Consider the following 17,091-nt stretch of genomic DNA (forward strand, 5'->3'; position numbering starts at 1 on the left):
AATAGTTAATAACTATTTACTAACTAGTCTACCTAGTTAAAATAAATACAAACTTGCCTGCGAAATAAAAATAAAACCTAAGATAGCTACAATGTAACTACTGTATTAGTTATATTGTAGCTAGCTTAGGGTTTATTTTACAGGCAAGTATTTAGTTTTAAATAGGAATTATTTAGTTAATGATAGTAATTTTTATTTAGATTTATTTTAATTATATTAAAGTTAGGGGTGTTAGGGTTAGACTTAGGGTTAGGTTTAGGGGTTAATAACTTTAGTATAGTGGCGGCGGTGACGTTGGGGGCGGCAGATTAGGGGTTAATAATATTTAACTAGTGTTTGCGATGCGGGAGTGCGGCGGTTTAGGGGTTCATATGTCTATTATAGTGGCGGCGATGTCCGGAGCGGCAGATTAGGGGTTATTAATTTTTTAAGTGGTGGCGATGTCCGGAGCGGCAGATTAGGGGTTAATTAATTTATTATAGTGTTTGCGATACGGGAGAGCCTCGGTTTAGGGGTTAATAGGTAGTTTATAGGTGTTAGTGTACTTTGTAACAGTTTAGTTATGCATTTTATGCTACAGATTTGTAATGTAATACCCATAACTACTGACTTTAGATAGCGGTACGAATCTTGACGATATAGGGTGTACCGCTCACTTTTTGGCCTCCCAGGCAAAACTCGTAATACCTGCGCTATGGAAGTCCCATTGAAAAAGGACTTTTTGAAAGGTGTGGTAGTTACATTGCGTTACGGCCAAAAAAGCGTGCGGTACAGCTGTACCTGCAAGACTCGTAATATCAGCGGTAGTGAAAAAGCAGCGTTATGAGGCTTTTTCACTCTACGCAAAACTCGTAATCTAGCCGATTGTTTTGCGCCCTCTCATAGTTGTTGATTTTCTTTATCATTAAATTTCCTATCTAGGAAGGGAGTAGGTCCTGAGAGTGGCAATATAGGGGTGTGAGTTGTGTGCTACTTTTTTTTCCTGTTTAAAATTAAAAATGTCCTTATCGTGGTGAAAAATTAGGACAGGGTGATTACAAGATAAGGAAGAAAGTTCATAAACTCTCCTGGCTGAAAAAATGGAAAGGATAAAGAGAACCTTCCAGGATAAATGCTGAATGCCCAAGCCATTCATAGGTTGAAATGGAGAGGATTGAACCAGATTAAGGATTTCACAGAGAGAAATTGGTAGAAAAACTTATGATCAAGGTCTAAACAAAGGTCTGGATACCAGGAATCTCTCTTGTTAAATAAGACTGAATCTGACCCTTAAAGGGACATGACATCCAAATGTTTTCTTTCATAATTCAGATAGATTATAGAGTTTTAAACAACTTTCCAGTTTACTTCTATTATCTAACTTGTTTCATTCTCTTGATATTCTTTGTTGATGGTGGAGTGATGCACTACTGGGAGCTTACTGAAAGCCATTGAAAAGTGGCCTATATGCCCATGGCTGCGTGACTTAACCCCCTTCTCTGCGCAAGTTCTCATGCCGTGTCTCACGGCATGAGAAGGAGGTTCCTATTAGAGCCTATGGAAGTGAGCTCTTGTGAGCACAATGTTTCTGTGCAATGCGAATGCGAGGACGCGTTCGCATTGCACCTAACTTGTAATACCAGCACGCATTTGCCATCATACATGGCATAGAACCTAAGCGCAGCAATGGGGGTAAGTAGCGCAGCAATCTTAATTACTTAATATGTGTATATATACATATGAAAACATACATATATAACACATAAATATTTATGTATATAGGCACTGTTACAGGGCATCTGTACTGTAACAACAGCTGTTTCAGTGTGGGAGGATTAGATGTTATGATCCTACTGTGCTGTGTTTGTGTGTAAAACAAGTTCTGCTGTTGAAATTCTTGTTTTCATGTATGGTAATTCTTATAACTCAGCTTGTTAATGGAGCATGTGGAGTAAAGGTACAAAATGTAAAGTAAAGAACTATCTTGTGTATAAGATTAACTTATAATAATTGATTATTACCTTATTATAATCTGAATGTTCATGACGCTCCTCTTCCATCATCTGATACATGTTTGAAGCATTTCTATAGGCTGTTAATAATGTGGGGCTAGCAGAACACATATTTTTTACTCGATTTTGTGAAACTTCAGTGTTTTCTTGCGTTGACACTCGGATTGTGTTTTCCTTATCTGCATCCATATTAGGAGCACAAAGACTTGACCTAAAGGTTTATGTAAAAAAAACATATATAATGTGTAATGATTACACAAATTTACAAACTATCGGCTAGATTACGAGTTTTGCGTTATAAGCTGTGCGGTGCTAACGAGCATTTTTTTCTCACCGCTTACTTACCTACAGCGCTGGTATTACGGGTTTTTACAAACCCGGCGTTAAAAGGCAAGAAGTGAGCGTAGAGCAAAATTGAGCTCCATACCGCACTCCAATACCAGTGCTGCTTAAGTCAGCGGTGAGCTGGTCATTCATGCTCGTGCACGATTTCCCTATAGACATCAATGGGGAGAGCCGGCTGAGAAAAAGTCTAACACCTGCAAAAAAGCAGCGTAAATCTCAGTAACGCAGCCCCATTGATTCCTATGAGGAAACTAAATTTACATCTAAAACCCTAACATGAACCCTGAGTCTAAACACCCCTAATCTTACACTTATTAACCCCTAATCGGCCGCCCCCGGCATCGCCGCCACCTACATGATACTTATTTACCACTAATCTGCCACTCTGGACATCGCCGCCACCTACATTATATTTATTAACCCCTAATCTGCTGCCCCCAACATCGCCGACACCTAAATTATATTTATTAACCCCTAAACTGCCGTCCCCAATGTCGCCGCAACCTACCTACACTTATTAACCCCTAATCTGCCACCTCCAACGTCGCAGCCACTATTCTAAATTTATTAACCCCTAAACCTAAGTCTAACCCTAACCCTCCCTAACTTAAATATAATTTAAATAAATCTAAATAAAATTACTATCATTACCTAAATTATTCCTATTTAAAACTAAATACTTACCTATAAAATAAACCCTAAGCTAGCTACAATATAACTAATAGTTACATTGTATCTAGCTTAGGGTTTATTTTATTTTACAGGCAAGTTTGTATTTATTTTAACTAGGTAGAATAGTTATGAAATAGGTATTAACTATTTAATAACTACCTAGCTAAAATAAATACAAATGTACCTGTAAAATAAAACCTAACCTAAGTTACACTAACACCTTACACTACACTACAATTAAATCAATTCCCTACATTAAATACAATTAAATAAATTAAATTAGCTAAATCACAAAAAAACAAACACTAAATTACAGAAAATAAAAAACAAATTACAAGATATTTAAACTAATTACACATAATCTAATAGCCCTATCAAAATAAATAAAGCCCCCCCAAAAAATAAAAAAAGCCCCTAGCCTAAACTAAACTATCAATAGCCCTTAAAAGGGCCTTTTGCTGGGCATTGCCCCAAAGAAATCAGCTCTTTTACCTTTAAAAATAAATACAAACAACCCCCCCAACAGTAAAACCCACCACCCACAAAACCAACCCCCAAATAAAAGCCTAACTAAAAAAACCTAAGCTCCCCATTGGCATTTGGATGGGAATTGCCCTTAAAAGGGCATTTAGCTCTATTGCAGGTCCAAATCCCTAACCTAAAAAATAAACCCACCCAATACACCCTTAAAAAAATCCTAACACTAACCCCCGAAGATTCACTTACCGGGAGAAGTCTTCATCCAAGCGGCAAGATGTCCTTAAGGAAGCCGGCAGAAGTGGTCCTCCAGACGGGCAGAATTGGTCCTCCAGACGGGCAGAATTGGTCCTCCAGACGAGCAGAAGTCTTCATCCAGACGGCATCTTCTATCTTCATCGTTCCGGCAAGGAGCGGGTCCATCTTTAAGACATCCGACGCGGAGCATCCTCTTCTTCCGACGGACTAACGACGAATAAAAGTACCTTTAAATGACGTCATCCAAGATGGCGTCCCTTAGATTCCGATTGGCTGATAGAATTCTATCAGCCAATCGGAATTAAGGTAGAAAAATCCTATTGGCTGATTGGATTAGCCAATAGGATTGAGCTTGCATTCTATTGGCTGTTCCAATCAGGTAATGGAATGTGAGCTCAATCCTATTGGCTGATCCAATCAGCCAATAGGATTTTGTCTACCTCAATTACCTTAATTACGGATGTCTTGAAGATAGACCCGCTCCGCGCCAAAAGGATGAAGATAGAAGATGCCATCTGGATGAAGACTTCTGCCTGTCTGGAGGACCACTTCTGCCGGCTCCCTTGAGGATATCTTGCCGCTTGGATGACGACTTCTCCCGGTAAGTGAATCTTCGGGGGTTAGTGTTAGGATTTTTTTAAGGTTGTATTGGGTGGGTTTATTTTTTAGGTTAGGGCTTTGGGCCTGCAATAGAGATAAATGCCCTTTTAAGGGCAATGCCCATCCAAATGCCCTTTTCAGGGCAATGGGGAGCTTAGGTTTTTTTAGTTAGGCTTTTATTTGGGGGGTTGGTTGTGTGGGTGGTGGGTTTTACTGTTGGGGGTGTTGTTTGTATTTTTTTTACAGGTAAAAGAGCTGATTTCTTTGAGGCAATGTCCGCAAAAGGCCCTTTTAAGGGCTATTGATAGTTTAGTTTAGGCTATGTTTTTATTTTTATTTTGGGTTTTTTATTTTTTATGTTGATAGGGCTATTAGATTAGGTGTAATTAGTTTAAACATATTGTAATTTGTTTTTTATTTTCTCTAATTTAGTGTATTTTTTGTGATTTAGCTAATTTAATTTAATTTATTTAATTGTATTTAATGTAGGGAATTTATTTAATTATAGTGTAGTGTTAGGTGTTATTGTAACTTAGGTTAGGTTTTATTCTACAGGTAAATTTGTATTTATTTTAGCTAGGTAGTTATTAAATAGTTAATAACTATTTAATAACTATTCTACCTAGTTAAAATAAATACAAACTTGCCTGTAAAATAAAAATAAACCCTAAGCTAGCTACAATGTAACTATTAGTTATATTGTAGCTATCTTAGGGTTTATTTTATAGGTAAGTATTTAGTTTTAAATAGGAAAAATTTAGTTAATGATAGTAATATTTATTTAGAATTATTTAAATTATATTTAAGTTAGGGGGTGTTAGGGTTAGACTTAGATTTAGGGGTTAATAAATTTAATATAGTGGCGGCGACATTGGGGACGGCAGATTAGGGGTTAATAAATGTAGGTAGGTGGCGGCGATGTTGGGGGCAACAGATTAGGGGTTAATAAATATAATGTAGGTTGGGGCGATGTCCAGAGTGGAAGATTAGGGGTTAATAAGTATAATGTATGTGGCGGCAACGTTAGGGGAGGCAGATTAGGGGTTAATAATATTTAACTAGTGTTTACAAGGTGGGAGTGCGGCGGTTTAGGGGTTAATATGTTTATTATAATGGCGGCGATGTCCGGAGCGGCAGATTAGGGGTTAAAAATGTTATTATAGTGTTTGCGATGCGGGAGGGCCTCCGTTTAGGGGTTAATAGGTAGTTGCTTTTTCAGCTTACCGCAAAACTCGTAATCTAGCCGATATATATTTTTCTTTACAAATGTTTTTACTTTCCTTACTGTATTTCTGAATAATCGGACCTACCATATGTTTATGCTATGCAAATCAGAAACCATAAACTGTTTTTATTTTTACAATACAAAACATAATATATGCAAGGGAACTTTTTTTTGTTCTCAGTGCAAGTACCACAAACATACTATTTATTTTTTTTCCAAATTATTTTTATTCTAATTAAAAGCAAAACATCACAATTATAAGTGAAGTATCCAACAATACAAGTAAGCACAATGACATATAGTATATCAGAATGCGTAAAAACTACAGTCTAATAAAGAAACAAATGTCACCAGCCGCCACTTATAAGTATAAGCACAACAGCTATTGTACATATAAAGCTCTAAGTTATAACAACTGGTTTACAAAAAGTATAGTTATACTAGCCTCATTACAGGGTGTTTGCAACCATCTTGCTATAAATTAACACATCTGTATCAAGGAGGTTAAAGTGTAGTTACCATATGAAATAATAAAGAAAAAAAAAAAGATTATACATGGGCTGAATATATGACTAGGTGCACCCTCACATTATGACTTATGTGAAACTTAAACTAGTAGTAAACATAAAGGTGCTGGATATAGAAATCAATGACAGCAGCTGTCACTTCTATGTAAAGTCACAGTGGCTAGTGTTTATATAGAACTTTTAAGTTATATTATCTGATATACTAGAAATAACCGAGTTTCAGATTGAAAAAGCAAATATTGTAATCCTCAGTGATTAAATACTCAACATAACATGAATCAGGCAGCAGTTGGTATATAGGGCTCCATGTAAATAAGCAGCAAAATAGCCTTGCACCTCACTGTTAAAGAAAGTCCTTTACCTTGCAACAAAACACTATTTTTAGCCAGGAAAGTGTCACAGGTAGCCAAAATATCTGTTATAACTTGTGTTTTCTCATTTTATAACTGCTAAACATACATTCTAGCACTATGATAAACATTGTAAAGTGATAATTGTCGCAGAGTAACATAAGAAGCAATGAGATCATATTTCAGCAAATATTTTCACTACTATAGTCACTGAAACACAATAAAATGTATCATGAACAACAGATGTGTTATAAAAAAGATATGTAGTTATAACAGGTCTTACCTAAGGGATAAACGTAGTGAACTTTGAGAAACTGCTTTACTTTCTGATTCTGATAATGTTGCAAGAATAAAATTTGCTTCAAGAAGCTTGTCATCAATGCTAAATGCAACCGGTCTAGAAGTGGATTATATGAGTTATATATAATGTTACGCAGTTCAGTTATAGAAAATAAAAAAATGGTAGAAAACAATATTACACTTGCAAAATATAATTAGAATCTTGATGCATAAAACCTACTTTCCCGGTTTACTAAAGTATACTGAAATGTGATTGTTGGTTGCCTCTGCAAGTGCCAATAGACCCTAAAAAATAAAAAATAAATATATATATCCAGTGTTTACAACCAATAATACATATAAACTTATGAATTTTAGTATTTTAAACACCTATAGATAAATAAACGTAGCTTAAAACATAAAAGACAGTAATACTGAGTCTAATTTTCATTCATTTCATAAGGGCACTATTAAAAAAACTAAATGTATGCTTACCTGATAAATTTATTTCTTTTATGGTGTTGAGAGCGACGTGAGGGATTAAAGTCTAGTCCTACAGGAAGAGGCAAACCCCCCACACAACAGAGCTTTAATCCCTCCCACTTTCCCCTGTTTCCTTAGTCATAAATACGGCCAAGAGAAAGGTGAAAATAAGAAAAGCAGGGTAAAAGAAGTGCAAACTAATACTGCCGCTAACCGTTATGGAAAAACAAGGGCGGATCTTAAGGACGCTCACCATCATGAAAGAAAATAATTTATAAGGTAAGCATACATTTTTTTTATTTCATAAGATGGTGAGAGTCCACAAGCTATCCCACGTGGGATCCTATACCCAAGCTGTTAAGTCCATGAGACCACCATGACATAGGGAAGAAAAATCAGTTAAGGCAGGTAGAGGTACTAAATAGGCCCTGCAGCCTGCAGAACTTTCCCACCAAAGGAAGAGGAAAATGGTGGAATTTGGTACAGGTATATAAAGATGACTAAGTAGATGCCTTGTAAATCTATTCAAAGCAAGCTTTGTTTCTAAAAACCCAAGAGGAGAGCACTGATCTGGTTGATGAACAGTAATGCATTCAGAAGGAGAATTCCCTGCTACTATGTATGCTATGTGAATCAAAGCATAAACCAAGATGCTAAGGTGATTGCAGTAGCTTTCTGTCGCTTGGAAAGATAACATTTCAAGGCCTTACTACATCTAAGTTATGAAGTAGAAAAAACCTGAGGATTAAAAACATAATTTATGCATAACTGATAAATTAATTTCTTTCATGTTGGTGAGAGTCCATGATCCATTACTTCTGGGAATTACTCTTCACTACCACTAGAAGGAGGCAAAGATTCCAAAACCCCAAGAGCCCTATAAAACCCCTCCCACCTCACACATACTTCAGTCTAACATATTGTTAGTATATTTAATGGAATTATGAATATTAATAATCAATAACAATAATAAAATTATCGTCAGAAATACCTCCAATTAATATAGTAGAATCATAGCAGTACACCCCAGTAACATTTTATATAATCTCTGTAGTGTACTCCAGAATAATACTGTTGAGATATTCAGAAATTAATGACAATAAAATTATTATTAAAAATTAATATTTAATTATATGTTCCTAAATTCTGATATGTGAACATTATAAATACAGTGACTATATTCATGCAGTGAATAGGATATTGATTATGACCAGATATATATGATCGGTTATATACAATATTAAAATATAAAGCAAGCTATATAGTGTGGAGTCTTTTGTCTCGGACATAACTCCTCCTCCCATTCTTGAATCATCCAATGAAAACACTCATAGAGGCCTATTTAAGAAATGTCTTGCGGACCTGATCCGACAGTGCTCTCCGCAGTTAACATTGCACCAGCAGCTCACAAGGCCGCCAGCAGGGGGTGTCAATCAACCCGATCGTACTCGATCGGGTTGAATTGTTGCGATTCCTGTCCGCCTGCTCAGAGCAGGCGGACAGGGTTATGGAGCAGCGGTCTTTGTGACCGCTGCTCCATAACTTTTGTTTCTGGCGAGTCTGAAGACTCGCCAGAAACACAGGCCGTCAAGCTCCTTTCGGAGCTTGATAGATAGGCCCCTTAGGGTTTGGATAGCTCTCATAGGCCACTTGGTCATTGAATTCCCTCACAATTAAATACCTTTGGCTGCATTACTCAGTTTTGGCCACCGGGGGGCACAGTACCTGGAATATGGAGTTTTATTAGTAAAATATTTTTAATGTTTCTCAAATATTTTTAGTGTTCATTTAATACTAAATAATTTCCTAGTTTAAAAAAAAATATTGGGTCATTTTTATATCGACTATTTAAAGGGACAGTCTAGTATAAATTAAACTTTCATTATTCAGATAGGATTTTTAATTTTAATCAACTTTCCAAACCAATTTACTTTTATCATCAAATTTGCTTTTTTCTCTTGGTGTTCTTAGTTTAAACTAAACATAGGGCTGCCTCTTATCACATGCTTTTTAAATCTCTTTTTTATTGTACTCATGGATCCATGAATGTTTTTGTATTTATGATTGTATGAGAATATAGGTATCTTTGTGTTGAGTAATTTTAACACAGTTAATTTATGTTTAATTGTTATTGTGTATGCACTATTAAATTTGTATGAAATCACCTCAATCAGTATAAGTGTCATTCAAGAATATCCCTGCCCACTGTGAGGCGCTCACTAGATTTTTTCATATACCGTTTTAAATTTGAAATCAAACTAGGTGTCTTGCTTTTTATGGGGAGCTAGTAGGATATAGAGGAGGCGCTGTGAGAAACCCAACCCAATCTAATACTAAATAATTTCCTAGTTTAAAAAAAATATTGGGTCATTTTTATATCGACTATTTAAAGGGACAGTCTAGTATAAATTAAACTTTCATTATTCAGATAGGATTTTTAATTTTAATCAACTTTCCAAACCAATTTACTTTTATCATCAAATTTGCTTTTTTCTCTTGGTGTTCTTAGTTTAAACTAAACATAGGGCTGCCTCTTATCATATGCTTTTTAAATCTCTTTTTAACACAAAGAGACAGAAAGTACACGTGGGCCATATAGATAACACTGTGTTCAGGCACAGGGGGTTATTTAAGATTTAGCACAAAAATTAAGACAATTTAAGACAATCCTATATTATAAAAGGCCAAGGCCGCAGTAGAGACAAACACTTGGCCTTGAGATAGGGAGCGCGAGGTACACAGCATACAAGCAGCTGTGAGATAGGGAGCGCGAGGTACACAAACAGCTGTGAGGTCTGCTGCGTGAGAAGCGGCCACGCGCTCCCCAGACCTCACAGCTGTTTGTGGCCGATGGGAGCGTTGCGATGGGGGCGTGGCCGGGCGTTGCGAGGGGCGTGGCCGGGCGTCGCGAGGGGCGTGGCCGGGCGGGGTCCCGCGATGTGAACACAGAGCCAGAGAGGGAGCAGGAGAGGGGGCGAGAGAGACAAAGGGGGGGGGGAATAGAGACAAAGGGGGGGGAAGAGAGACAAAGGGGGGGGGAAGAGAGACAAAGGGGGGGGGAAGAGAGACAAAGGGGGGGGGGGAGAGACAAAGGGGGGGGAAGAGAGACAAAGGGGGGGGAAGAGAGACAAAGGGGGGGGGAGAGAGACAAAGGGGGGGGGAAGAGAGACAAAGGGGGGGGGAAGAGAGACAAAGGGGGGGGAAGAGAGACAAAGGGGGGGGGAAGAGAGACAAAGGGGGGGAAGAGAGACAAAGGGGGGGAAGAGAGACAAAGGGGGGGGGGAAGAGAGACAAAGGGGGGGGGGAGAGAGACAAAGGGGGGGGAAGAGAGACAAAGGGGGGGGAGAGACAAAGGGGGGGGAAGAGAGACAAAGGGGGGGGAAGAGAGACAAGGGGGGGAGAGACAAAGGGGGGGAGAGACAAAGGGGGGGGGAGAGACAAAGGGGGGGGGAAGAGAGACAAAGGGGGGGGAAGAGAGACAAAGGGGGGGGGAGAGACAAAGGGGGGGGGAGAGAGACAAAGGGGGGGGGAAGAGAGACAAAGGGGGGGGAAGAGAGACAAAGGGGGGGGGAAGAGAGACAAAGGGGGGGGAAGAGAGACAAAGGGGGGGGAGAGACAAAGGGGGGGAAGAGAGACAAAGGGGGGGGAAGAGAGACAAAGGGGGGGGGAGAGAGACAAAGGGGGGGGAAGAGAGACAAAGGGGGGGGGGGAGAGAGACAAAGGGGGGGGGAAGAGAGACAAAGGGGGGGGGGGAAGAGAGACAAAGGGGGGGAAGAGAGACAAAGGGGGGGAAGAGAGACAAAGGGGGGGGAAGAGAGACAAAGGGGGGGGGAGAGAGACAAAGGGGGGGGAAGAGAGACAAAGGGGGGGAGAGACAAAGGGGGGGGAAGAGAGACAAAGGGGGGGAAGAGAGACAAGGGGGGGAGAGACAAAGGGGGGGGGGAGAGACAAAGGGGGGGGAGAGACAAAGGGGGGGGGAAGAGAGACAAAGGGGGGGAAGAGAGACAAAGGGGGGGGGGAGAGACAAAGGGGGGGAGAGAGACAAAGGGGGGGGAAGAGAGACAAAGGGGGGGGAAGAGAGACAAAGGGGGGGAAGAGACACAAAGGGGGGGGAAGAGAGACAAAGGGGGGGGGAAGAGAGACAAAGGGGGGGGAAGAGAGACAAAGGGGGGGGAGAGAGACAAAGGGGGGGGAGAGACAAAGGGGGGGGAGAGACAAAGGGGGGGGAGAGACAAAGGGGGGGGGAGAGACAAAGGGGGGGGGGGAGAGAGACAAAGGGGTGGGGGGAGAGAGAGACAAAGGGGGGGGGAGAGACAAAGGGGGGGGAGAGAGACAAAGGGGGGGAGAGAGACAAAGGGAGGGGGAGCCAAAGAGGGGGGAGAGAGAGAGCAAAAGAGGGGAGAGAGCCAAAGAGGGGAGAGAGCCAAAGAGGGGGGGGGAGCAAAAGAGGGGAGAGAGAGAGCAAAAGAGGGGAGAGAGAGAGCAAAAGAGGGGAGAGAGCAAGCAAAGGAGAGGGGGGAGAGAAAGCAAAAGAGGGGAGAGAGAGAGCAAAGGATAGGGGGGAGAGAAAGCAAAAGAGGGGAGAGAGAGCAAAGGAGAGGGGGGAGAGAAAGCAAAAGAGAGGGGGGAGAGAAAGCAAAAGAGAGGGGGGAAGAGAGAGCAAAAGAGAGGGGGGAGAGAGCAAGGGGTGGGACCGCTGTACTACAAAAAATGGCCCGTGTACACGGGCTTTAGTACTAGTAGATAATAAACAGTCACAGTCATGTGATCAGGGGGCTGGAAGAAGGTTCTTAGATACAAGGTAATCACAGAGGTAAAAAGTATATTAATATAACTGTGTTGGTTATGCAAAACTGGGGAAAGGGTAGTAAAGGGATTATCTATCTTTCAAAACAATAACAATACTATGGTAGACTGTCCCTTTAATTGAACTGAGTATGTCCCAAAGGGACTCAGCAAATAAAAGCCTCTCTGTTATTTGTATTACATATCATAAGTTATCATTAGGGTGGATTAGTTAGTATTGATATGAATCATCACATTTGGTTCTCACCTTCTCTTGTTAAGCTGAATATAAATAATAATATAGGCTACTAGAGGCAAAACTTGAACTATCCCAAGAGAAGGATTAAGGCACATTGAATGAGGAAGTATATAACTTATAACCCCAGTGTCATAACAATTAAAGGGTAACTATGTTATAAAGAGCAAAATACCTAGACCTTGGGATGATGCAGTATTAGGTAGCTAAAGGTATATACCCCATACAACGCTAATGTCATCTAAGTGTGGCATATAGAGGGTGAAAGTGATATTGTATACTGAAAATGTGGGGCCAGACTATCCTCTCCATACTTCAATCACTAATATAGGACACGCATAAAGAACGCTAATATATTGTTTTAACCCTTATGGTACTATTTTGCGCGTATTTGGAAAGAGAGAAACCGCTAGTTGTATCTGCTCAACCTGTTGCACTTTGAGCAGGTCCTGTGCTAGTTCAATAGTATTTATTGGAGCATCTTGATCATTGTGACGCTAATTAGTGTTGTGTAAGACCTAGTAGCATAGAGAGGGTGTGCCACTAAGCATATTTATACAAAATAAGTCGTCCTATCTCGACCACTAACTGAGCACTAAGTTTAGACACAAAATAAGAGTATTAAAGAAGCCATCCGTATAGAGGTTCTAATTGGTATGTAGCATTATCAGAAGCCCTCCTCAAAATAAGTAATGGTATTTATGTAACCCTGAACTAGCACAGCATACTCTCCCAATAATGCGAGGATAAACCTTTGAGCCAGTTAAGAGCATATTCGTAATGGTTGGGTATATATGCTCATTCATGAACCCGTAAATAATGACTAAGTTGGATGATTACAAGCATAAACTATGAGGAGATTAAGATATTTGCCTATAAAATCTGCAAAAATATACATAAAACAACAAAGGGTTTGCAAAGATGCAGATACACACACAAGCTCTCTTGTATGGTTGACGATTCTCTCAAGCCTGTAAGGAAATAGTACTATACTGGTATAAATCCAGACTTATATACACATGAAAAACCTAGTCTCTATATATCCATTTGTATGACTAAGGGAGGTTAAAGTGAAAAAAAAGTACACTAGAAAGACTACTGCCGTGTAGTCAACATCACAGGGGGAATATTATAATGTCCAGAGCTATGGGTTCACATGCATCAGGCCCAAAGGCCATCATCCGGGGTAGAAACCATCTAGTAACTAATGGCTAGGGATCCCAAAGTGCATACCCAGTCTGATCAAAGTCTCCATGTTGAGAATAGGACAGTGGCCTGCTGTAGCTTGTGAGGAGGCTATCTGGACACTGGCCAATGTTCGTGAGACATCTAGTTAGAGTCCTGAGAGATGGGATTGTTGCATGCTCCAGATAAGACAAGTGTTTATTTCTATGTGAGGGAGCAGTTACTGTCACAGTGTACTACATGGGCTTCAGGGGGGAAGAATGCTGCGGATCGATAAGCTATGCGTTCAGCGTATCCCCATGGTAGGTCAGGTGGTTAACCTATGCCTAGTCTATGTGGTATTAACGGGAAAAGTAGAGCCCCCTCAGCTATGAACAACCAGCCTATACCAGTATCTGTGGAAGGTAAAGGTTTGTCTGCAATCAGTTGCACTTTCAGCGGGGCATCTAGTTGCCGTCTAATAGGCCCTATTGCCGGAATCCAAGGATGTGATAATCGTCTCCGGGAGGTTTGCCAGTGTGGCGTGCGAAGCTGTATACGTGTCTGGTGTGCCCCATCTCTATGGTTCTCAGGCTTCTTTATGTACTGACCTCTAGTTCTAGGGATAGAGGGGACCATTCCAGGATGCTGTGCACGTCTGTCAAGAGAACCGATCAGAAATATCGATACTCCTCTTGAGCCAGGGAGTCCGGCCGCATCACTCCCGGCATCAGCAGAGGGCTCAGTTGGGATGAGTTTGGCTGTTGTAGATCGGTGAGGTTGCTGGTCGTACTCAGCTGCATCGTATGGTGGGGCGCTAAGGGACCATTGTTGCTTCTTATTCCTGGACAGAATTTTGTGATCTGATGAGGAGGTGGAAGATATGCCATCCGTAAGATGTACAGTCTCATCCATAAGGAAAGTGCCGCAGTTGCGTACTTTGCAGAGCGAGGCAAGGTCCGCAAATTGATAGTCTATTTTGACCTACAAGTCCCATAGGAGGGATTTTACTAATATATGTAGTTCTCCCATAGCTGGGTAATGTCCCAGGGGTGATGAGCTCTGTAGGTGTTCACGCTTTGAATACGTGCCTTATCTGTCCAGGTTCTGTGTACATGCGATTACGGCTCAATTGTCGGCCACTAGGCAGAAGGAGGTCAGTGAAGCGATCCTCAGCTCAATAACTCTCCTTGATCCATTATGCAGAGAAAGGGATAAGAGCTTTCCTGTTGTTGTCTCCGCTCAAAAGGAACGTTAGGTAGAGTCTTAGAGATATGGGGGCCAATTACTGCCATTAGGCCTCTTCATGCTGGAGCGCTATTCCACTGAAACAGCTATAAAGACGTGTCTAAATGTGCCTTCTTTGAGGGTCTTACTAAGGACACTTGTCCACAAAGCTGTAGAAGAATATGATCCCTGTTTGAGCAAGGAAATCTCAGTATAATTAACTAGTTTAGAGTTATAAGAGAGAGCCTCAGGGAAACATGTCTGATCTCTTTGGTGGCTGGCTCCCCCAATACACATATTTTAATGTATGTTGCCATACAATTCCCTATTTAGGTCATGTCTCAAGGGATGAATTTGAGAACCATCTTTATATTTGGAGATAAAGGGATTTTAATAATATTTTCATTAGTATATTATATTAATAAATTGTTTTTAACAGTATCACATCATTTAATATCATTCTGATATATTTTGTTACACTTTCTAGTCATTTTTATATCATACCCATACATGTGAGTATAATTATGTTGTAATTAAATCCATCTGATATAACTATATTCCATTATCTGAGTACATTTTTTAATAATGTTTTAGTGTATAAAAACATAATTATGGTATAAATCATAGTACAAATTATATGGGTATGTATCAGTCATCTCAGAGCCCAATCTAGAACTTATATACACATTGGTACATCCTACATTCTGATGTATATTAAATATCTTAAAATTAGACACAAGTTATTTCATATAAACTTAGGTTTCCATTTGCTCGCCAAATGTCTTTCCTAGACAGAGATATGTATTGAAAGAATTTTCAAGTTTCTCTTGTCTTGTCATTTGTTTACATTATGCAAGTGTGATTTAGCTATTTCTTGGGATTCTGAATATATATCATTGTAATCGTAGACTTATGTCTCCCTCACCACAGGGCTGCTATGATCTGGTTCTGAGAGTTGATTCCATTTGGAGATCAAATCTGAGAATATACAGTGTGATAAGGCTCTTTTGAAGTGACCTCCTGACCATTTGAGACAACTAAGTCTGTATATTGAATTGTGACTATTTGTCTGTTTTGGGAGCAAATGCATTACATCCTGATTTCTTAGAAGTCCTGGTCAGTGAGTATCTGGACAGCAGCAGGTCTGAGTAAAAAAAATCTGTGTCAGAACTTTTATCCAAAGTTTTATTTCATATAAATGAAATATGAATCTATATGATATATATATATATATATATATATATATATATATATATATATATATATATATATATACATATACATAGCCCACAATGTCACTCACCTTTAACCTGACAATATAGCCAAGCAAAGTGAGGTAAGAAAAAGGAATAAGAGCCATAAAAGGAGCAGGGAAAAAAGATGTGGCAAAAAAAACTAGAAAACACAGGGTGGTGTCTTGTGGACTTTCACCGCCATGAAAGAAAATAATTTATCATGTAAGCATAAATTATGTTTTTTCATACAAGTGGTAAGAGTCAATCCTCCATTACTCCTGGGAACTAATAACCAAGCTGTGGAGTCCATAAGTAATAACATAATAACATAAAGGGAGGGGTTTAAAATATATTTTTTTCACTGAGAAATTAAATCTACAACCCCAAAAACATTAAAAAACAAATTAAACTGAGACAACTGCCTGAAGAACCTTCCTACCAAAGGCTGCCTCAGAAGAAGCAAAAACATAAAAAGGTAGAATTTTGTAAAAGTATGCAAAGAAGATCAAGTAGCTGCCTTGCAAATCTGGTCAACTGAAGCCTTATTCTTGAAGGCCCAGGAAGTGGCAACTGACCTACTAGAACGAACAGTAACCTGCTGCGGTGGAAGCTGACCCACTTCCAAGTAAGTCTTGTGAATTAAAAGATTGCACCAAGAGGCCAAAGAAACAGCAGAAACTTTCTGTCCTTTCCTAGGACAAGAAAAGTGAATGAACAAACTACAAGTTTGTCAAAAGTCCTTAGTAGCATCAATGTAATATTTAAATGCCCTAACAACATCCAGATTTTACAAAGATCTCTCTGAAGCTTTCTTGGGATTAGGACACAAGGAAGGAAAAGCAATCTCTCTGCTAAATTTGTCTGAAGACACAACATTAGGCCAAAATAAGTCCTTAAAACTGTCTTATCCTGATGAAAAATCAATTAAGGAGGATCACAAGAAAGAGCAGATTATTCTGAAACTCTTCTAGCACAAGAGATAGCCAAAAGAAATAACACTTTTCAAGAAAGCAGTTTAATATCCACTGCAAAACCCTAAACACTGAGTTAAAATTACATATAACATTGTTACATTCCCCTATTTATTCATATATTGATACAATACATTCAATAGTATTGATATGTATCTATTTTGAGGCTTGCTTGTCACACTACCATGCATGATTCAGATAGAGCATGTCATTTTAAGACACATTTTCAAATGTGCTTTGTTCTCT

The 17,091-nt window shown here is 39.6% G+C and overlaps 1 protein-coding gene across 1 annotated transcript in view; it reads right to left on the reverse strand.

Moving 5' to 3' along the window:
- The window catches only part of RAD9B (RAD9 checkpoint clamp component B), a 260,697-nt gene that overhangs the window by 66,183 nt on the left and 177,423 nt on the right, over positions 1 to 17,091 (reverse strand). Inside the window, exons 8-10 of the mRNA XM_053699759.1 lie at positions 6,966 to 7,030; positions 6,729 to 6,842; positions 2,001 to 2,202 (exon numbers count right to left, since the gene is read on the reverse strand). Of these exons, the coding sequence (XP_053555734.1) occupies positions 2,001 to 2,202; positions 6,729 to 6,842; positions 6,966 to 7,030 (381 nt within the window). The remainder of the gene's footprint in view (positions 1 to 2,000; positions 2,203 to 6,728; positions 6,843 to 6,965; positions 7,031 to 17,091) is intronic.

Source organism: Bombina bombina, chromosome 2, assembly GCF_027579735.1.
Source record: "Bombina bombina isolate aBomBom1 chromosome 2, aBomBom1.pri, whole genome shotgun sequence".
Taxonomy (NCBI): domain Eukaryota; kingdom Metazoa; phylum Chordata; class Amphibia; order Anura; family Bombinatoridae; genus Bombina; species Bombina bombina.